The sequence below is a fragment of the Mobula hypostoma genome, chromosome 25 (assembly GCF_963921235.1).
Source record: "Mobula hypostoma chromosome 25, sMobHyp1.1, whole genome shotgun sequence".
NCBI classification, from domain to species: Eukaryota; Metazoa; Chordata; class Chondrichthyes; order Myliobatiformes; family Myliobatidae; genus Mobula; species Mobula hypostoma.
The window spans coordinates 24,645,293-24,668,531 of NC_086121.1; the positions used below are offsets into that span (position 1 = coordinate 24,645,293).

At 44.0% G+C, this 23,239-nt stretch overlaps 1 protein-coding gene across 5 annotated transcripts in view; it reads right to left on the reverse strand.

Annotated features, from left to right (window-relative positions):
- Positions 1-23,239, reverse strand: part of clcnk (chloride channel K) — a 66,501-nt gene that overhangs the window by 38,383 nt on the left and 4,879 nt on the right. For 4 of the 5 annotated variants that reach the window (XM_063033080.1, XM_063033077.1, XM_063033078.1 and 1 more), the window contains exons 2-3: positions 16,249-16,377; positions 4,326-4,454 (exon numbers count right to left, since the gene is read on the reverse strand). In XM_063033080.1, coding sequence (XP_062889150.1) covers positions 4,326-4,454; positions 16,249-16,377 — 258 coding nt within the window. The remainder of the gene's footprint in view (positions 1-4,325; positions 4,455-16,248; positions 16,378-23,239) is intronic. The other variant, XM_063033079.1, reaches the window with a different exon arrangement.

The following is a 23,239-nucleotide window of genomic DNA, read 5'->3' on the forward strand; positions in this document are numbered from 1 at the left end:
GCCGAAGGGCCTGTATTGTGCTGTAGGTTTTCTATGTTTCTATGGACTATTCCTTGTCACTGCAGGTTAAAACGGTTTGTTTTTCCAATGTGTGCCCATTTCTCTCAATTTTTTTCCCCACCTGACTCCCCACCCCTCAGCTAATAGCCCATCTGACAGTCTGGGGACTCGTTTCTTGGAGTACGAGTGGCACAGTAGTGGAGAATCGGTTGTGCAAGTCGGGAAATCTTTTCCCATCGGTCCATAACCTTCCTCCTGGTATCCACTCCAGAAAATCACGGTTACAAAGACATCTGCTTCCTGCGACTCTCCCTCCACTGAGAATGTTAGATTGCACAGTCACGCACCATATAACATCCTATTTACAAATCAGGCTGTTAACATGACCTTCGTATATTGCTGTACTGAAAGGCAGGAGGCATCGAGGAAGGAGCTTGGGTAACTCAGCACAGAGGTGCTCTGACTAGGTGGTGGGCAGATCTATAGAATGCTCCAAGATTGGAAGAAAGACGATGTAGTAGCAGGTTGGATACAAGGTTGAAGTAGGTGCTGAGATTTAAGCTGTTGAGTTCTGTCACCTGAACAAGTAGTCATGGTGGGAAGATGGGGTCAGAGGTGAGGGAGCTGGGGATTGGTGACGGTTGAGATTTGGAGTTGACTTTTCAGCTGCTCATATAGAGAAAGCTAACCTTTTTATCCATGGCTCCTGATTGAAGATGTGATCTGACAACATGGAGACAGTTGTGGAGTTACGAAAAGTGATGGAGAGGTAGAGCTGACTGTCATCACACACATTTACCGCTGTACAATATTCCACTGACAGCCTTATAACACTGGTCATTACAAATCAGATCGCTGTTACAGGACAAGAATTAGTCTTGGGACCTTATCAGATCATCTGCCTGCTTGAACTCCTTCCCCTCACTTTCTTATTCTGGCTCCTATCCCCCTTTTCCCCAGTCCTGATGAATGGCCCCAGCCCAAAACATTGTCTACTCCCCTCCATTGATGCTGCCTGACCTGCTGAGTTCCTCCAGCATTTTGTGTGTGTTACATCAGGAGAACATTGGCCACAAGAGGGAGTCAGGTACACAGAAACATAGGAATGTGACAATTACCTCCAACCCCCAAGTCTTTTCGGGCAATCAGTGAGATGGGGCCCTCCGTAACCAAACTCCACATCCCCAGGCCAATCTAGTTAACAGAGATCTCAGAAGTCATATAAACCACCGACTATTTACAGAAACAATTTCCAAACTCCTATCAACCTCTGGATGTAGAAATATTTCCTCTATTTCCAACCTTAAAATCCTCGGACATGTCCCTAGTCCTCGAGCTCAGATCCTCAGAACAGTAGCTCTGCGTTCATCCACAGGAGCAGAGCGTGAGAGTGGACTTGATAGAGATATGAATGGGGTTTTAACAGGGTGGATGGGGAGATGCTGTTTTTTTCTCATGAGAAAGTAAACAACGAGCGGTCTCTGTTTATGAATAAGCGGACAACAAATTAAGAGAGATGTGAGTTTATTTTCTCTTACACCACCATGGATCTTTGGAATTTTCTTCCACAAAGGTTGCTGGAAGCAGAATCTCTGAAGGTCTTTCAGGCGGAGGTTGATGTTGATAAATGAGGGGGTGAGAGGTTACTGTGAGTTAGCAAGAATGTGGAGTGAGGCAGCAACCAGTTTGTCCATGGTCTTATTAAATGGCCCAGCAGGTTTGAGAGGCCGAATGGTCTGCTCCTGCTCCTAATTCATATGTTCATATATACCAATTTGCCTAAAATCATGAACATTTCAGCCAAACCACCGATTAACCTAAATCCCAGAGAACACAATATTGATTGTGGAATCTCTCCTCGTACTTTAATGCTTGGAATTCTAAAACTTAGAGCAATTTAAAACACCCAGAATGATCTTTTCAACTCTGCCATGGATGGTTCTCAGCCTGGCTGTGAAAGGAGGAGGGTTGGACATGGAGCTAGCAACTCCACCCTGTAAAAACCCAGGGCTACAGCAACACCAACAGAAGCTCCAGAGGCCTCATCCCTGGTGGAGAAAGGACAACCAAGAAGATGGGCTATGCCTGGGGACAACTTGAAGGACTGACCGAGGACCAAGGACTGGTGAGCTGCTGATCTTCCCTGGGGCTCGTATAGCTGTAATGTAACTTCCTCTATATAAGAACAGTTTCTTCCCCTCTACCATCAGATTTCTGAATGGTCCATGAAGCTATGAACAGTACATCACTACTCTGCTTTAGCACTCGTTATTTATTTATTTGTAACTTATAGTGATCTTTTATGTATTGCAAATTACTCTGCCACAAAACAACACATCTCATGACTTCTGTGAGTGATAGTAAACCTGATTCTGATTCTTGTGTCACAGTCGTAGACGATTCCTCTACTCAGTACTTTGATTTATAAAGGACAATGTGTCAAAAGCTTTCTTTACGACCCCAGCTACTCGTGACGCCACTTTGAATGAATTATTGACCTGCATTCCTTTGTACTATAGTACTCCTCAGTGCCCTACCACTCACTGTGTAAGACCTGCCCCGGTTGGTCCTCCCAACGTGCAACATCTCGCACTTGTCTGCATTAAATTCCATCTGCAGTTTCCCAGTTTGTCCAGATCCCGCTGCAAGCTCTATTAGTCTTCCTCTCTGTCGCCCGGATCTAATTGCATTAGCCGTTTTGATGACGTTCTGTAAACATCAGTGATGTTGTGGGGATGGAACTGGACTCTCTCACGGTGGTGTCTGAAAAGAGGATGCTGTCCAAGTTGCATGCCATCTTGGACAATGTCTCCCATCCACTACATAATGTACTGGTTGGGCACAGGAGTACATTCAGCCAGAGACTCATTCCACCGAGATGCAGTACAGAGCATCATAGGAAGTCATTCCTGCCTGTGACCATCAAACTTTACAACTCCTCCCTTGGAGGGTCAGACACCCTGAGCCAATAGGCTGGTCCTGGAATAATTTACATATTACTATTTAATTATTTATGGTTTTATTACTATTTAATTATTTATGGTGCAACTGTAACGAAAACCAATTTCCCTCGGGATTAATAAAGTATGACTATGACTATGACTAAATGGTTTCCCAAATCTCTTAGGAAGTCTACTGCTACCAGCTTTCCACCATATAAATATACTCAGTACTATCCTTATGGATGCCTTCACATTTGCCTACATAATCTATTTGCCACAATAGTGTAAGGGTCATAGTGTTGGCTGCACGGAAATTGGCCCTTTGGTGCACACGGCTCTTTTAGCCAATCTATTTCTATGGTTTCTTCTATGTCTTGCTTATTTAAAACTTCCGTTCACTTCACCTGTTGGTATTTTATTGCAATCAGATGTTTCTTTCCACAGTTTTGTCTCCATGTGGTTTTCCGACCCAACATCTGAATTATTTACGGATATGGCCAATAGCCACAGTCCGCGGGGTAGATATTTCGGGGCACCAGCGCTCATCTCTGTCTCCTGGTTTCCAGCCCGTTTCTGAGCCACCAATTCCATGAGCTTCAGTGGCTGCTATTTCGCCTTGAATGAGGGACAACAACAAATGCCTTCTGGATGTTCATCAAAACAAAGGTTCCATTGAGTAATGGTTTAGTCATCTTTCCGAAGGGGTCAATCAACTTTGTCAAGAGTGAGCTTCCATTTACAAATCCTTGGCTTTGCTGCTCAAGCTAAAATATTCACTGTGTTCAGCTTCCGTGGCCCGGATCAAACTACGGTCATTTTCCATCTGGGCTGCTTGCTCTATAATTTCCTTCTCTCTCCCCCACCCCCTCTCTCTCACACACACACATCTTAAGCAGAGGAGAGTCAGCACCAATGTTTCAATTGGATGGAACAAATCCTGAGTCGAATGAACATGGAGGGCTAAAGTTCACTTTCCATGCTCGCAGTACTGTCATCAAAGGTTGCTTAGAGATTCAGCAACACGAATACTCAGCCCACTCTCACTCTCCATCAAGGACCTGGCTGCCCGCTCTGAGCGGGATAACATTGACACTACCTCCGTCGAGAGCCTGGCTAACTACATCCTTGTTACCAGATTACCACACCAACCCTTACATCCAGCTGAATCCCTGAAATCTTCTGGAATTCACGGATAGGGTTTCAAAAGGGACCTGCGTATCTAACGATGCTTTTCAGCTCTTCTTGACGTGGGAACTTTTTTTCTCCCCCGCAGAAGACGCGCATGAGCAGCTGTGTTTTGTGGCGTGTTCACAGTACCAGTGGGAGGCAAGTCGTGTGAATGCTTGTGCGGTTATAAATAAATCGATGTTGTGGTGGACTTACCTCCTGACTGAGGTGACAAGCTCTGAGAGAAACCGGTGGAGAACGTTGTCATAGCAACAGGGTACACAATCCAAGACATGTACTGCAGAAGATTGTTGCCTTCTAACTGCTCGTATAGCCACCTGTGAGCTGCACAGACACAAGAAGCTCGATAAACCCCAGACCCTTAACGCAGGAATGAAGCACGTTCTGTCTGCGTGCTGAACTCACATTCACACAGCAGTTAGCGCGTTCGTTTTACAGCGGCCCGATTTCCCACTGCAGTCGGGAAGGAGTTTGTACGATCTCCCCGCGACTACATGAGATTCCTCCGAGTGTCCCCGTTTCCTCCCACACTCCAAAGACACACGAGTTGGGGTGAGTGAGTTGTGTATGCTATGTTGGTGCCGGAAGCCTGGTGAAACTTGTGGGCGGCCCAGCATAAAACCTCACCGAGTTGACTCAATGCAAACGACGCACTTCACTGTATGTTTCGATGCACGTGTGACAAATAAAGCTAACCTTTAAAATTCACTAAGAAGCTTTGATCCAGTTTATTTTGCTAACTATGCTGTGTGTTGAACATGGTAATGTGCCACTTCTAGAGTTAATCGTTGGGAGAAATTATAATTCGCCCAGATCTCCTGGTGCCATTTCCCCAGTAATCTCACTGCTCAAATGGACGTGTTAAGTAGAAAGCGTTTATTTCTGCCACACTTTGTAACTGGAAGAAATGTTGGCAAACTATTAGCATTCAGAGGTTCAAAGGCAGGGCAAGGGCAGAAAGTGATGTTGGAAAATGAAACATAAGCCGTGTTTATTTACTAAATATGCACTCATTGTGACCAATGGAATTATATTAGCTCATTTTATTCTTCATTGAAAACAAATCACACGTTAAGTTATTGAATATAAATGGTCTTTAATTTCAAGACCTATTGGGCTCAATAATCTCCTGGTTCATAATAAATAAATTATTTATGCTATCCCCACCACTCAACAGAAAATTCTCTGACCCAATCCCCTCAATGTTTGACCAAGACCAGGGCTCTCCCAACTCTTTCTCCAGAAGCCTCCAGCCCCTCTTCCTTTCCCAGTCCCTCGCCCTGATACCATTGCCCTTTCCCACCCTGAAGGAACCCCTGGGGCACAGGTCAGAACCAGGAGAGATGAGTAGACACCTGGGCACAGCTCTAGGAAGTGACCTAATACCGTGCTCGCGGGTTGGCTTTGACAAGAGGAGAGGTTACAGGGAGGATGGAGAAGGGCTCATTCAGGTTGTGAGAATACAAAGATATTTAGTCACGATAATGTTGAGAGAGCAGAAGGCACAGCGAAAGACCAATGGGGACAAAATGTATTTCCATTCTCAGGGGACTGGTTAACGGTGCCAGCGAAAGGGGCAGCTGTTCCGCTGGCACAGGCTTCACCTGAATTGGTTTGGCACCAGAGTATTGAAGAACAAGACAGGGGAATTAATGGCACAAATAAAAGTAAATGAACAGAATCTAAAAGCCCTTCTGAAAAGTAACCAAACTTCTGAATTAAATTTTCCTGGAAATGGGCTAATTAGGATCCTCATCCCAATAACAAATATATAGATCATAGCTTGGAAAATCAAAAAGTAATATCAGTTTGGATGGATCAAAGATCATAAGATATAGGAACAGAAGTAGGCCATTCGGCCCATTGAGTCTGCTCCGCTATTCAATCAGGGGCTGATCCAATTCTTTCAGTCATCCCCACTCACCTGCCTTCTCCCCATACCCTTTGATGCACTGGCTAATTAAGAACCTATCTATCTCTGCCTTTATACACCCAATGACTTTGCCCCCACAGTCGCTCGTGGCAACAAATTCCACAGATTTACCACCCTCTGACAAAAGTAATTTCTCTGCATCTCTGTTCTAAATGGACATCCTTCAATTCTGAAATTGTGCCCTCTTGTCCTAGACTCCCCTACCATGGGAAATAACTTTGCCATATCTAATCTGTTCAGGGTGTTTAACATTTGGAATGTTTCTATGAGATCCCCCCTCATTCTCTTGAACTCCAGGGAATACAGCCCAAGAGCTGCCAGATGTTCCTCATATGGTATCCCTTTGATTCCCGGAATCATTCTCGTGAATCTTCTCTGAACCCTCTCCAATGTCGGTATATCCTTTCTAAAATAAGGAGCCCAAAACCACAGTCAGTACTCCAAGTGTGGTCTCACGAGTGCCTTATAGAGCCTCAACATTACATCCCTGCTCTTATATTCAATACCTCTAGAAATGAATGCCTACATTGCATTCGCCTTCTTCACCACCGACTCAACCTGGAGGTTAACCTTTAGGGAATCCTGCACAAAGACTCCCAACTCCCTTTGCAGCTCTGCATTTTGAATTCTCTCTCCATCTAAATAATAGTCTGCCCGTTTATTTCTTCTACCAACGTGCATGACCATACACATTCCAACATTGTAGTTCATTTGCCACTTCTTTGCCCATTCCCCTAAAGTATCTAAGCCTCTCTGCAGGCTCTCTGTATCCTCAACACTACCCACTCCTCCACCTATCTTTGTATCATTGGCAAATTTAGCCACAAGTCCATTAATCCCATAGTCCAAGTCATTGACATACATCGTAAAAGCAGCGGTCCCAACAGCAACCCCTGTGGAACTCCACTGGTAACCGGCAGCCAGCCAGCGTAGGATCTCTTTATTCCCACTCTCTGTTTTCTGCCAATCAGCCATGCTCCATCCATACCTGTAATTCCATGGGAATTTATCTCGCCAAGCAGCCTCATGTGCGACACCTTGTCAAAGGTCTTCTGAAAACCACATCGACTACATCTCCTTTCTCTACCCTGCTTGTAATTTCCTCAAAAAATTGTAGTAGGTTTGTCAGGCAGGATTTTCCTTTCAGGAAACTATGCTGGCTTTGGCCTATCTTGTCCTGTGTGTCCAGATACTCCATAACCTCATCCCTAACAATAGACTCCAACAACTTCCCAACCACTGATGTCAGGCTAACAGGTCTATAGTTTCCTTTCTGCTGCCTCCCACATATCTTAAGTAGCGGGGTAACATTTGTAATTTTCCAGTCATCTGGAACAATGCCAGAATCTATTGATTCTTGAAACATCATTGTTAATGCCTCCACAATCTCTCCAGCTACTTCCTTCAGAACCTGAGGGTGCATTCCATCAGGTCAAGGAGATTGATCCATCCTCAGACCATTAAGCTTCCTGAGCATCTTCTCAGTCATAATTTTCTCTGCACATCCTTCACTTCCCTGACACTCTTGAAAGTCTGGTATACTGCAGACATCTTCCACTGTGAAGACTGATGCAAAATACGCATTCAGTCCCTCTGCCATCTCTGCATCTCTCATTACAATATCTCCAGAGTCATTTTCTATTGGTCCTATATTTACCCTCAACTCTCTTTTACCCTTTATATAATTAATCCTTTATATACTTGGTCCGCCGGTTAGAAAGAAGCAACAAGGGACAGAAATCATTGGGGTGGGTAATCTACCAGACCCCAAAGAGACATAGAAACATAGAAAACCCACAGCACAATACAGGCCCTTCAGCCCACAAAGCTGTGTTGAACATGTCCTTACCTTAGAAATTACCTAGGGTTACCCATAGCCCTCTATTTTTCTGAGCTCCATGTACCTGCCAGGAGTCCCTTAAAAGACCCTGTTGTATCCGCCTCCACCACCATCGTCGGCAACCCATTCCACGTACTCACCACTCTCTGCGTTAAAACCTTACCCCTGACATCTCCTCTGTACCTGTTTCCAAGTACCTTAAAACTGTGCCCTCTTGTGCTAGCCATTTCAGCACTGGGAAAAAGCCTCTGACTATCCACACGATCAATGCCTCTCATCATCTTATACACCTCTGTCAGGTCACCTCTCATCCTCTGTCGCTCCAAGGAAAAAAGGCTGAGTTCACTCAACCTATTCTCATAAGGCATGCTCCCCAATCCAGGCAACATCCTTGAAAATCTCCTCTGCACCCTTTCTATAGTTTCTACATCCTTCCTATAGTGAGGCGACCAGAACTGAGCCCAGTACTCCAAGTGGGGTCTGACCAGGGTTCTATATAGCTGCAACATTACCTCTCAGCTCCTAAATTCAATCCCACGATTGATGAAGGCCAATACACCGTATGCTTTCTTGACCACAGAGTCAACCTGCGCAGCAGCTTTGAGTGTCCTATGAACTCGGACCCCAAGATCCCTCTGATCCTCCACACTGCCAAGAGTCTTACCATGAATACTATATTCTGTCATCATATTTGACCTACCAAAATGAACCACCTCACACTTATCTGGGTTAAACTCCATCTGCCACTTCTCAGCCCAGTTTTGCATCCTATCAATGTCCCGCTGTAACCTCTGACAGCCCTTCACACTATCCACATTACTTCCAACCTTTGTGTCATCAGCAAATTTACTATCCCATCCCTCCACTTCCTCATCCAGGTCATTTATAAATATCACGAACAGTAGGGATCCCAGAACAGATCCCTGAGGCACACCACTGGTGACTGACCTCCATGCAGAATATGACCCGTCTACAACTACTCTTTGCCTTCTGTGGGCAAGCCAGTTCTGGATCCACAAAGCAATGTCCCCTTGGATCCCATGCCTCCTTACTTTCTCAATAAGCCTTGCATGGGGTACCTTGTCAAATGCCTTGCTGAAATCCATATACACTACATCTACTGCTCTTCCTTCATCAATGTGTTTAGACACATTCTCAAAAAAATTCATAACACAGGAGGTGACATGAATCTGGAAATTGTAGGCCCATGTAGGAAGGGTGATCAATAATAATTGTTGGTGGTTAACCTATAGTCTAGGCAGTACTAGTCGGGGGAACACAGTGATTTTATGAATCAGTACGTTGAAGAGTTAATGGAGGAATAGGCTATTCTAGATCTAGAAATGCACACAATGTTAAAGAATTCATTAATAACATGGTTGTTAATAGGACTTTGGTGAAGTAATCATAATATTGTATAATAGTACTTTAAAATAAAGTCTAAATGTGATTTAAATCACAGTTCAAAGTTCAAAGTAAATTTTATTATCAAAGTACATTTATGTCACCATATACAACCCTTATATAGATAGATACTTTATTGACCCCAAAGGAAATTATAGTGTCACAGTAGTATTACAAGTGCACAGAAATACAAATATTAGAAAAGTAAGAAAGAATAAAAAATAAGTTACCTCGAACAGTCTAACAGGAAGGGGTCATCACTTCCCAGGCTATAGGTCGACTCATTATAGAGCCTAATGGCCGAGGGTAAGAATGACCTCATATAGCGCTCTTTGGAGCAGTGCAGTTGTCTTAGTCTATTATTAAAAGTGCTCCACTCTTCAGCCAAGGTGGCATGCAGAGGGTGAGAAACATTGTTCAGAATGGCCAGGGTCCTCTGTTCTACACAGTCTCCAGTGTGCCCAGTCTGATTCCTATAACAGAGCCAGCCTTTCTAACCAGGTTATTGAGCCTGTTGGCATCACCCGTGTTGATGCCATTGCCTCAGCGCACCAACGTAGAGAAGATTGTACTGATGACAACAGACTGGTAGAACATGTGAAGGAGAGGCCTGCAAACTCCAACGGTCCTCAGTCTCCTCAGGAAGTAGAGGCATTCTCTTGTGGGCATACCAACAAGTCTATCGAATAGTAACTATAACATAATCAATAAAAGACCCAACTAGGGTATTCAACCAAAGTGCAGAAGATAACAAACTGTGCAAATGCAAAAAGAAGAAACAATAATATAAATAAATAAGCAATAAATATTAAGAACATGAGCTGAAGAGTCCTTGAAAGTGAGTCCATAGGTTGAGGGAACATTTCAAGATGGAGCAAGTGAATTTGAGTGAAGTTAATCCCCTTTGGTTCAAGAGCCTAATGTTTGATGGGCAGACATCCCACCCTGCAAAAACTCATTTCAGGGAGGTAGCACCATCAATTTGCGGGAGACTTCCGGGAGAGGTGGGATGTCTGCAATAGAGTAGCTCCTTAGCAGCTGGCCAGCTAGTTTAAATAACGTTAGCTATGCTAATGAATGAATGACACCTGTTAAACTCACCTCAACATGTCTTTTACATTCTAACCCACCATGAGCAATAGAAAAGTCACTGTTGCAAACAGTGCAGTGAGCAACACTGTCGTTATTTTGACTCCTATTAGGCAGGGGTACACTTTAGTGTAGTCTGGAGTGACGTACGATTTATATTTTCTTTTTTTGGAAAACTCTGCCATGGCGCGCTCTCTCTCTCTCTCTCTTTCGCACTCTCGCTTGCTTTTCTCTCGCTCGCTTGCTGTCAAAAAAATTGATTTCCGTGACATTGTATATAATTTGCGGGCATCAGGGAGCCACTATTAATATGCGGGAGACTCCCGGAACTTCCGGGAGAGGTGGGATGTCTGGATGGGTAGTAACTGTTCCTGAACCTGGCGGTGTGAGAACTGCAGCTCTTTTACCTTCTTCCTAATAGCATCAACGAGAAGACAGCACATCCTGGGTGGTGGTGGTCCCCGAAGACAGATGCTGCTTTCCAGGGACAGCATCTCACGCAGGTGGGGAAGGCTTTACCCATGATGGACTGGGCCATATCCACTACCTTTCATAGGAATTTCCATTCAACGGTATTGGTATTTCCATACTAGGCTGGGATGCAACCAGTCAGTTTACTCTCCCTGACAAATCTATAGAAATTTGTCAAAGTTTTAGAAGTCATGCCAAATTTCCACAAACTCCTAAGGAAGTAGAGGCTCTGCTGTGCTTTCTTCGTAATTGCCTTTACGTGCTGGGCCCAGGACAGGTCCTCTGAAATAATAACACCAAGGTACTTCAAGTTGCGAACCTTCTCCATCTCTGATCCTCCGATGAGGACTGGCTTATGAACCTCTAGTTTCTTTCTAATGAAGTCTATATCAGTTTCTTGGTCTTGCTGACATTGAGTGAGAGGATATTGGTATGACACCACTCAGCCAGATTTTCAATCTCCATCCTTTATGCTGATTCATCACCACCTTTGACTAGGCCTACAAGAGTGGTGTCCTCAGCAAACTTGAATATGACATTGGAGCTGTGCGTAGCCACACGATCATAAGCGAGTAGAGCAGGGGACTAAGCACACAACACTGTGGTGCACCTGTGCCGATGGAGATCATGGAGAAGATGTTGTTGCTGTCCAGATGTTCCAGGGTTCCGGGAAGAGCCAATGATATGGATCTGTTGTGGACCTGTTGCTCCGGTAGCCAAATTGGAGCAGAATCAGTCTTAACCCTCTTCTCATTGCTACCCATCATGGAGTAGGTACAGGAGCCCGGAAACAAACACTCAGCATTTTGGAAACAGCTACTTCACCTCCGCCATCAGATTTCTGAATGGACAGTGAACCCAAAAACACTGCTTCACTCATTTTGTTTTTCCTTTTTTTTTGCTCTCTTATGCACCACTTAATTACATTTTTATATATACAGTACTTATTATAATTTATAGTTTTTTATTAATTATCTATTGCACTTTACTCTGCCACAAATTTCATGACATTTAGCAGTGATTATAAAACCTGATTCTGACTCTGTTCTGTGAAAGGAAAATCACATTTGACAAATCCATTAGTTTGTTGAGGCTTTAACCTGCAAAGAGGGACGAGAACAAGGGCCTGAATGGCCTTCTCTCATTCCTTCTCTAAGTGTGAATGGATGTTAGTCATAGTCATACTTTATTGATCCCAGGGAAATTGGTTTTCGTTACAGTTGCACCATAAATAATTAAATAGTAATAAAACCATAAATAATTAAATAGTAATAATTATTACTATAGGAAATAAGTCCAGGACCAGCCTATTGGCTCAGGGTGTCTGACCCTCCAAGGGAGGAGTTGTAAAGTTTGATGGCCACAGGCAGGAATGACTTCCTATGACGCTCTGTGCTGTATCTCGGAGGAATGAGTCTCTGGCTGAATGTACTCCTGTGCCCACCCAGTACATTATGTAGTGGATGGGAGACATTGTCCAAGATGGCATGCAACTTGGACAGCATCCTCTTTTCAGACACCACCGTGAGAGAGTCCAGTTCCATCCCCACAACATCACTGGCCTTTTGAATGAGTTTGTTGATTCTGTTGGTGTCTGCTACCCGCAGCCTGCTGCCCCAGCACACAACAGCAAACATGATCGCACTGGCCACCACAGACTCGTAGAACATCCTCAGCATCATCCGGCAGATGTTAAAGGACCTCAGTCTCCTCAGGAAATAGAGTTGGCTCCGATCCTTCTTGTAGACAGCCTCAGTGTTTTTTGACCAGTCCAGTTTATTGTCAATTCGTATCCCCAGGTATTTGTAATCCTCCACCATGTGAAGGATGGTGACCCCCTGGATGGAAACAGGGCTACTCTGGCCTCTTACCTCTTCTCTATCTGCCTATCACCTCCTCCTTCCTTTTCTCCTTTAGTCCACTCTCCTCTCCGATCAAATTCCTTCTGACACTGACCCTCTGGATGGAAACGGGGTCACTGGTACCTTAGTTCTCCTCAGGTCTACCATCAGCTCCTTAGTCTTTTTCACATTAAGCTGCAGATAATTCTGCTCACACCATGTGACAAAGTTTCCTACCGTAGCCCGTTGCATTTGACTCTGAAGAAACAGGGAGTCAGTTATGATAAGCCGATGCTCCAAGCACTTTGTCAAGGGTTCTACTAGGGTTGGATTTCCCTACCCTACCTTCCCAAACTCACCCCTTCCAGTCCTGGAGGGCTCAGCGGAATTTCGATCTGCAGTTACCTCAATAGCATTGGTGTAAAAAGGTGCGGTTGCTGCAAACATCAAGCTATGGAAAACATTTATGTTGATAAAACACCAGGCAGTTATCAGCAATAAAAGGCAAGCAAATCATAAACGAAAGAAATTCTGCAGATGCCGGAAATCCAAAGCACCACGCAGGAAATGCCGGAAAACTCAGCAGATCAGGCAGCATCTATTAGAAATGAATAAATGGTCGATGTTTCAGGCTGAGATCCATTTTCAGGACTGGAGAAGAAGTTGGAGGGGGGGGAGGTGCCAGAATGAAAAGGTTGGGGAGGGGAAGAAGGATAGCTGGAATACGATAGGTGAAGCCAGGTGGTTGGGAAAGGTAAAGGGCTGGAGATGAAGGAATTTGATCAGAGAGGAGAGTGGACTAAAGGAGAAAGGGAAGGAGGAGGTGATAGGCAGATAGAGAAGAGGTAAGAGGCCAGAGTAGGGAATAGAAGGGGTGGGGGCGGGATTTTTTTTACCGGAAGGAGAAATCAATATTCATGCCATCAGGTCGGAGGCTACCCAGATGGAATACAGGGTGTTGCTCCTCCACCCTGAGGGTGGCATCATCGTGGCACAATAGGAGGCCGTGGACCAACGTGTCGGAACAGGAGTGAGAATGGGAGTTAAAATGTTGGGTCACTGGGAACTTCCGCTTTTGGCGGATGGAGCGGAGGTGGTCCCCCAGTTTACAATGGGACTCATCGATGTAGAGGAGGCCACATCAGGAGCACTGGACGCAATAGACGACACCAGAAGATTCACGGGTTAAGTGTCGCCTTACCTGGAAGGATAGTCTGGGGCCCTGAAGGGAGGTGAATCAGGTGTAGCATGTTGGCCTCTTGCCAAAGTGCCAGGAGGGAGATTAGTGGGAGGGACGAATGGACGGGGGAGTAGCAGAGGGAGTGGTCTCTGCGGAAAGTGGAGAATTGGGGGTCGGGGGTGGTTAACAGGTGACTGGTGGTAGGATCCCACCAGCTTACACAGAGATTAACCATAGGATCTGTGATTATTTACGGTGTGAACTGTAAGTAAAATTATCTCACTTTGAGGCCATATAAGGTTTTCTAAGGAGAGAGACATATTTAAAGAGATTTACAATTATGGAAATGCTATAAAAGTGTAATACTCCCTCTGAACAGGATCCTTAAAGTAAGAATCATCTTTGAAAATTGATTGTATACAGGACACAAATTTTAAGCTCTGGGAGTTTATCCAAAAGTATACTAACATCTGAAAAATGCAATGCTAATAAAGAACAAGTAATACTTGTGCAATTTGGGCATCGAGGGAGAGAGGAAGAGGAGAGCCATCCGCAGTACCACCGATGCGGCAGAGAGGGCCTCAAGATGGCTGTGGCTCGAAAGAGGGGAGCCATGGAGTCATAAGTAGCTAGCCATCTGGACACAAGCTGGGGTCTGATCAGCCCCGGCTGGGTCACCTGGAGGAGGTTGTATGATGTTGAAAGACCCGAAACACCCGATGATTCCGGGAACATCACTGAAGATGTGTCCAGAAGCATCAGTAGAGGTATGTACACAGCAGTGGTGTGTAATTACTACTGTAATGCTCGGGTTGTAACCAATTTAAGCTCACAGCAAACTTGTGCAAAGTATGGTGTGATAGTGGCTGTGTTAGAGTGAGGGTAAGTGGGAGATCACAATGGTTAGGGTGTAAAGATCGCAGGGATCACTGTACATTTCAATATAATACCAAAGGATTTCTTTTTAACTTACCTAAGAGGGTTTAACATTGCAACTTTGCCAGTTAGAGAGTTCTTCTTTAATTCTTCACTTGAATGTCACCCTAGAGCTTTGTAACAAGAATCTGGAACTGAACTTGAACTCAGCGGCATCAGGTACAGCTGATAGATTTCAATCTGTGCCATAGAACAACCTTGACGATCCCAGATCAAAGAAAGCCCTGGAGATGTTAGTTTTCTTCCTTCAGAACAAGATCAATAAACCACAAGCCATCTGGAAGAAGGCACGGATGCTTCAGGCCTCACACCACCAGGTTCAGAAGCAGTTATTATGCCTCAACCATCAGACTTTTGAACTTTAAGGGGGTAACTTCACTCAATTTCACTTTCCCCATCATTGAAATGTTCCCACTCACTTTCCAGGACTCTTCATCTCATATTCTCAAAATCTATTGTTTATTTATTTATTATTATTATTTATTTCTTTTTGTATTTGCATAGTCGTCTTTTGCACAATGGTTGAACACCCAGTTGGTACGGTCTTTCATTGATTCTATTACCATTACTATTCTATTATAGATTTGTTGAGTATGCCCGCAATAAAATGAATCTCAGGGTCATATATAGTGACGTATATGTCTTTTGACTTTGAAGCAGTACATTCTGTTACTCTCGGTCAGATAAACACGACACCATCAACATGTGGACCACAGAAGTGGCAGGCAATATCCATCTTTGACAGTTAAAAATCTAACTGTCAGCTCTTTGTATTCAGTGATGTGACCATCCCTGAGCCCTCACCATCAGCGTCTTGGGAGGACCCACTGCCCTGAAGTTCAACTGGACAAGCCACATGGCTGCCAGAGTGGGACAGAGACCCATCTTCCTGATGTCCCAAGGCCATTCAATTGTCTACAAGACAGGGGTGTGATGGGATTAGTTTCGACTTGCCTGAATAAGTGTAGCATGAGCAACTCTTAGTAAGATTGACACAACCCAAGACAAAGCCACCCATTTGACTGGCCCCTAAGCAGCCACTCCAAGCATTCCTTCCCCACACCACTGGTATACTGTGGCTGCAGTGAGTACCATCTGCAAATTGCACTGTAACTAATCGCCCAGCTGACCCCAACAGGACCCCTCAAACCAGGGATGTCTTCCATCTCCGCACGCAGCTTCCCTCCAAAGCCCAGAGAATCCTTCTTGAAAAGAAATCACTGCATCTATGCACCCATCAGCTCTGCAAGATTGCCACCACCCAGACCCCCGCAGCACTTCAAGAAGGCAGCTCACCATTATTTTAGCAAGTCCTGTTAGGGCAGGGCATTAAATGACGTCCTCATCTTTGACACATCCAACTCAAAAGTGAGTTTTTAGAAAAGCGTCAGAAAAAACAGTGTAAGAATTCTGACTGTGCTTACCTTTGAAAAGTTTGACCACTGTGCAGTCCATCGCAAAACTAATAAGAGCCATCAACACTCCAAGAATGAAGAGAAAATACCAGTCGTCTCCCACCCGGAAGAGCTGACGTTTGACAAAAGTCAAAAACGCTGCAAGACAGATCATGAAGCATGGCAAGTTTTTATTAGAATGTATATGTAAGCTGGCATTACAGAGACTGTTCACATATACGCAGGTTTCATAGCAATCATTTTAGGGTCCCAATCAGACTGCACAATTATGTTGGACAACAACTTCCACCATCTGCATTAGTCTTGGAAATTAGAAAGTTTCTGACTGGTTTCCATTCTCTTACAAAACCTTTGTGACATTGAGACTTGAGGGTATTCAAAGTTGTAAAAGAGCACCAAGTCACTCTAGTTATGTATTGGTTACTCACCAAATAAATAATAAATATTTTAATAAAGGTTTATCATGGCTTCCTGTGCTCTATGCATCTATTTATAAAATACCTTTGTAACCACTTTTCAATAAAGTATGCATAGTTTCCCTCAGATCTCTATCTTCTTGTACCTTCTCAGAACTGTCCCCTCTAGTTTATACTTTCTTCTCATTCTTCCTATCAAAGTACAACAATTCACATTTCTGAGCATTACATTTCATCTTCCATTCATCCACCCATTCCACGTATCTGTTTCTATCTCCCTGAAGTCTATTACTATCCTCTCCACAGTTTAGTAGACCTCAAAGTTTTACATCATCTGCAGATTTGTAAACTGTGTCCTGTATTTCCAAGTCAAAGTTATTAGCGTACTGTTTGCACAGGGGTACACCCGTATCCCTGCTCGTTAATGCAACTGTCTAATCAGCTAATCATGTGGTAGCAACTCAATACAGTAAAGCATGCAAACATGGTCAAGAGGTTCAGTTGTTGCTCAGACCAAACATCAGAAATATTTTTCTGAAATATAATCTATGAGGAACTATGGAATGATTGTTGGTGCCAGACAGGGTGGTTTGAGTATCTCAGAAACTGCTGATCTCCTGGGACTTTTTTCACACACAACAGTCTCTAGAGTTTACAGAGGGGAGTGCGAGAAACAAAAAGCGTCCAGTGAGCGGCAGTCCTGTGGGCGTAAACACCTCGTTAATGAGAGAGGTCAGTGGAGAAGGGCCAGACAGGCTCAAGCTGACACCAAGGCAACAGCAACTCAGGATAACCACAAGTTACATCAGTGGCGTGCAGAAGAGCATCTCTGAATGCACGACATGTTGAACCTGGAAGTGGATGGGCTACAGCAGCGAAGACCATGAACATACATTCAGCAGCTGCTTTATTAGGTACAGGAGGTGCAGAACTCCATTGGACTCCTCCCTCCGTATGAAAGACATTATTTCACTGCTCTCTGTTTCGTGTTAATGAGCCTAATTTTCTATCCAACCACTTCCAGTCCTTTTCTTTCTGTACTCTTCATTTTAGCTAATAAGTGGCACCTTATCAAATGTCCATTGGAAGTCCACATATACAATCTCAAGTGCATTTCCCTAATTGACACACTGCTACCTTATCAAACACCTCTATTAAATTTCTTAGGGATGATTTACCTTTAACAAGTCCTTGCAGCCTTTCTTTAATCAATCAACACTTGTCCAAGCGGTTGCTAATTCTGTCCTTGATTTTATTTCTAGAACTTTACCCACTACCAAGGTCAAAAGGACTGGTCTGTAGCCATTATGTTTATCCCTAAACCTTGAACACATTTTCTGTGGTTAAGAGAATTATACAGGCGGAGGTAGTTACAAGCAGGGCCAATTCTTGTGTGACCTTTAGCCTCGGCAATGAAGGACAAATACCTGCTCAGTATTTCACTTTGCAATTCATGTCTTGTAAAGAAATGCTCCAGGTTTCCTATCAAACCTTCCACGTTAAAATAACATCTTTCTGGGACATGTGGGAATGCCTTCCAATTCCCACCTTAAAAATGGGAACTAGTACTTTTCCCTACCGTCGCCTCAAAAGAATTGAAAACTGCTCCCAAACACCTCAAGCTACAGTGTAGACAATTAAAAGTTTGGTCTATTATTTTTTTAATGAAAAAAGAGGGGAATTAAAAGCTGCAGGCAGAAATAACAGGGAAACTGCTCAATGCTCAAACGCTGAATCTCATGCATCGCAGTCATGGAAATGTTATCTAAGGAATGTAACTAGTCACAGTTCAGTAACGTAGCCTCTAATATTAGATCTGCATCCTGCAGTTTTAGTTGAATTGTATTTAATGTCTGTTAGCATTTCACTTTATTTGCTTGGAAGTTTAATTCTCCTCACTCACCCCTTACGGGCAGTAATGTACTTTGGCTTGAAGCTTCAATAATGTGAAATGCACAGAGGTTCTTAAAAGGAATAGATTATTCAGCTGACACTGTTGCAACGAGACAAATCTAATCACAAAACAACTTCTCTCCAATCTCCCTTGTTTGTATGTACTTTAAAACTGAAAATAACTCAGAGGAGGGTTTCTCTATGGACGTCACATAAATTTGCATTGATAACCGGCTAACCTGGTTACTTTTCTCAGTACCCTGGAGTCACAGAGTTAACAACTTTCTAGTTTGGACTAGTGTCCCAAGGGACACATCGTGGAAACGCAAGCAAGCACCCTGCATAACACCGTGCTGCCACCCAGCACACATGTACTCCCCAACCGAAAGCCCTCCCGCTCCCCCCCACCCGCCATCCCACTCCCCAATTCACAGACACTCTCTCACACTCTCATCCTGCTCTGGGCACTCTTCATCTTCGATTGCTGCTGTTTCACGTATGAATGCAACTGCTTGTTTTATTGTGACAGTACCAGTAACATTACACTGCCTTACATAACCTCCTACTTTATGTTGACCTGTTAAGCCTCTTAGGGGGCTTGTGCTAATATTATTCTGTGGACTGCTACTGTGCGTGCTGGATCACAACTGCGTAGGCTGTGTGTGGCTACGTGTCCTGTGTTTTTCCCAGAGGAACGGTGTTTCATTTATCTATATACATGGTTATGGCTGAGTGACAATAACCTTGAACTTGAAAATAATATAACGAAGGTATCAAGACTAAAACCTCATTTAAAGAGGTAGGCTTTAAAGATAATTTTAAAGGAAAGAGAGATAGAAACATTGAGGAAGGAAATTCTAAGGCCCAGTTAGCTGAAGTTCTCCCGTCATTGCCAGTGGGGAACAAAAATGGGAAAACTTGAAAAGCCACCCAATATTTTTTGCCCAACAGACCTCTCCTGCCAAGGTCACAGATATTTAACGCCTACTTAATATGCTGCATAGGGCTAGCGGCACCCAGTCTGGCTCACCAGTTGACTGAATCCGGTCGCCACTATTCTCTGAGAACGGTATCGCAGAAGTTTGATCCTATTTCTTCGTACAACCCCTACACATTTACATAGCTGCAGTGATTATTTATGCACTAGGATTAGTTCACCGTGCAGGGAAAATAAATCTGTGGGTTCTACAAACACAATGCGTGGTTTCGAGCGGTGTACTGCACCCATATGTGAAGTATTTACTGAGAATGGATTTCAGTGAGTAAGGGATATGATCAACAGTGCAGCCTTATATCTAAATAATTAAATAGACTAACTTTGTTTGGTAAGTATATTAAAATGAATCGTAGGTCCGGCAGGATTTTTTGTGCAACCGTGAGCAATGGGAACTGTGGTGATCTACGGAACCACATCAGCAGTTGGAGAAACTTTGGCTCACAGTTGACGGACTGAAGTTTGCGATTCAAACACTGCCATGAAGAAGGGAGGGGGAAAGTGACCTGGATACTTCATCCCAAAAGGCATCGTGGAGGAAGTCACTCAAGAGGGGGTGTGGGTTCGACCAGGAGTGAGGTTGAGAAGGTACAGGTAAAGCAGCCTCAGTCCTGGCACGCTTGCAACAGGTACGAGGTTTCAGCAGCCTGTCAACCAGGAACAGAGACGGCGGGGAGGACGAGCAAACTGACCACGGCTCTGCGGTACAGGGAGACATTCAAACTGGGAGAGCGCAAGTGGATTCGCTAGTGATAAAAGGAGAGTGTAGTTAGGGGACAGGCTCTGTTCTCTGCAGCTGAGGGCATGATTCCTGAAGGTAATGTCATCTCCCTGAGTCTGGAAAGGACTTGTGCAGTGGTCCCCGACCACCGGGCCGCAAAGCACGTGCTACCGGGCCGCGAGGAAATGATATGATTTGGCAATATCAAACGATATGAGTCAGCTGCACCTTTCCCCATTCCTTGTCATGCCCACTGTTGAACTTCAACGCACGCGAGTTCACTACCCACGTGAGGTCATCAGTCGGTCATTAACCTACAACTACTCGATGAGTGAAAAACAAACGTCGCTTGAGAGTTTCTTTGGAAGAGGTGGTAGGGGACATAAAAGGCCTAACGATGATGATAACGCAGAGACAGCTGAGGCCGAGACTGCAAAAAAAAGAGAAAGCTTCCTTCAACAGAAAGTACGACGAGTCGTACATAAAATATGGCTTTATTGCAACCGGAGACTCGCACGCTCCAAGCCCCCTGTGTGTGATATGTGGAGACAAGCTGTCTAATGAGGCAATGAAGCCCTCAAATCTGCTTCGGCACCTTGAGTCCAAGGACCCTGCACTTAAGGACAAACCCGTTGAGTTTTTTGAGCGGAAAAAACGTGAGCAAGCGGGACAGAAGCAAATGCTTATAAGTGACTTATAATTGACTTATCACTATATTCATGCGAGGAAAATATGTGTTGTGTGTTTAATATTAAATTCGTTAGATAAACCCTTTTAGAAATGAAATTGAGTGTATTAGCCACTTCTAAGTGACTTATCACCTATATTCCAGTCGTCATTAACACCCCCCACCCCCCCCCCCGTCGGCCAGTCCGTAGTGCAAAAAAGGTTGAGGACCACTGAACTTGTGTATTAGAGGTTTGGAGTAAACCATTTGTGTTGAGTGATATACAGGTTGGATAAGGAAAGAGGATATGCAGATTGGGAATGAGCACATAATTTCTGGATAACTACCTGAGGGATATGTAAATAAACAGAGAACCAACATAATCAGAGAAGTAGTACTGACAGTAATTTATAATGAAACATTTTAAAGCAAAAAAACTCAACAGTAAAAGGGCTAATGAGGAAAACTCAAGATATTATTAGATCAAAGGTGGTTAAAAAGAGCAGTAAGCCTGAAAATTGGGAACAATCCCAATTCAGCAAATAATGACCAAGGCATTGACAAAGGAATGGAATGAAAAATTCAAGACTATACCATGAGTAATGTCAAGGAAAACTGTAAAAGATTGTAAAATTATGTAAAGGGGAAATGTTTAGGTAATGTTGTCCCTTGCAGACTGGCTTGAGAGAAAATATATTGAGGAATATTTTATTATATTTGCTAAATTTCATTAGGAGTGTGAGGAGATTTGGTTTGACACCAAGACATTCGCTAATTTCTACAGATGTACCATGGAGAACGTTCTAACTGGCTGCATCACTGTCTGGTATGGGGGCAGAGTGGTGGGGGTGATGGGGGCGACTGCACAAGAACGAAGTAAGTTGCAGAGGGCTGTAAAATTAGTCAGCTCCATCATGGGCACTAGCCTCTAGTATCCAGGACATCTTCAAGGAGCGATGCCTTAAAAGTGGCATCCATTATTAATGACCTTCATGACCCAGGTGATGACTTGTTCTCACTGTTACCATCAGGTAGGAGGTACAGAAGCCTGAAGGCACACACTCAACCATTCAGGAACAGCTTCTTCCCCTCTGCCATCCGATTCCTAAATGGACATTGAACCCATGAACACTACCTCATTATTTTTTATACTTTTTAATTTCTTTTTGGACTGAACTTAAATATTATATATATATATTTACTGTAATTCACATTTTTTCTATTATTCTGTATTGCAATGTATATATTAGTACCAACGACATAGGCAGGAAATGGATGGAGGTCCTGAAAGCAGAATACAGGGAGCTAGGAAGGAAGCTGAGAAGCAGGACCTCAAAGGTGGTAATCTCAGGATTGCTGCCTGTGCCACGCGACAGTGAGTTTAGGAATAGAATGAGGTAGAGGATAAATGTGTGGTTGAAGGATTGGAGCAGGGGTCAGGGATTCAAATTTTTGGAACATTGGGACCTCTTCTGGGGCAGGTGTGACCTGTACAAAAAGGTCAGGTTGCACTTGAATCTGAAGGGGACCGATATCCTGGCGGGGAGCTTTGCTAATGCTATTGGGGAGGGTTTAAACTAGATTTGCAGGGGGATGGGAACTGAAGTGAAGAGGCAGAGGAAGGGGAGATTGGAGCACAAGTACAGACAGCTTGTAGGGAGTTTGTGAGGAAGGATAGGCAGATGTCAGAGCAAAGATGCACTCAGCCTAATGGTTTGAGATGTGTCTATTTTAATGCAAGGAGACTTGGCTGTCTCAGGAGCAGAAATGGCTGCTGAGTGTGCCACACTTTAGATGTTTCAGAAAGAGCAGAGACGGAAGCAAAAGAGGTGGGGGTGTGGTATTGCTAATTAGGGATAGTGTCACAGTTGTAGAAAAGGAGGAAGTCGCAGAGGGATGGTCCACTGAGTCACTATGGGTGGAAGTCTGAAACGGGAAAGGGGCAATAACTCTACTGGGTGTTTTTTATAGACTCCCCAATAATAACAGGGATATCGAGGAGCAGATAGGGAGACAGATTCTGGAATGGTGCAATAATAAGAGTTGTTGTGATGGGAGATTTTAACTTTCCTAATATTGATTGACATCTCCTTAGCTCAAAGGGTTTAGATGGGGTAGAGTTTGTTAGATGTGTTCAGGAAGGTTTCCTGACACAATATGTAGATAAGCCAACTAGAGGAGAGGCTGTACTTGATCTGGTATTGGGAAATGAACCTGGTCAGGTGTCACTCTCTCAGTGGGAAAGCATTTTGGAGGTAGTGACCACCTTCACCAGAGTGCTGGAGAGGGATAGGAGCAGACAATTTGGG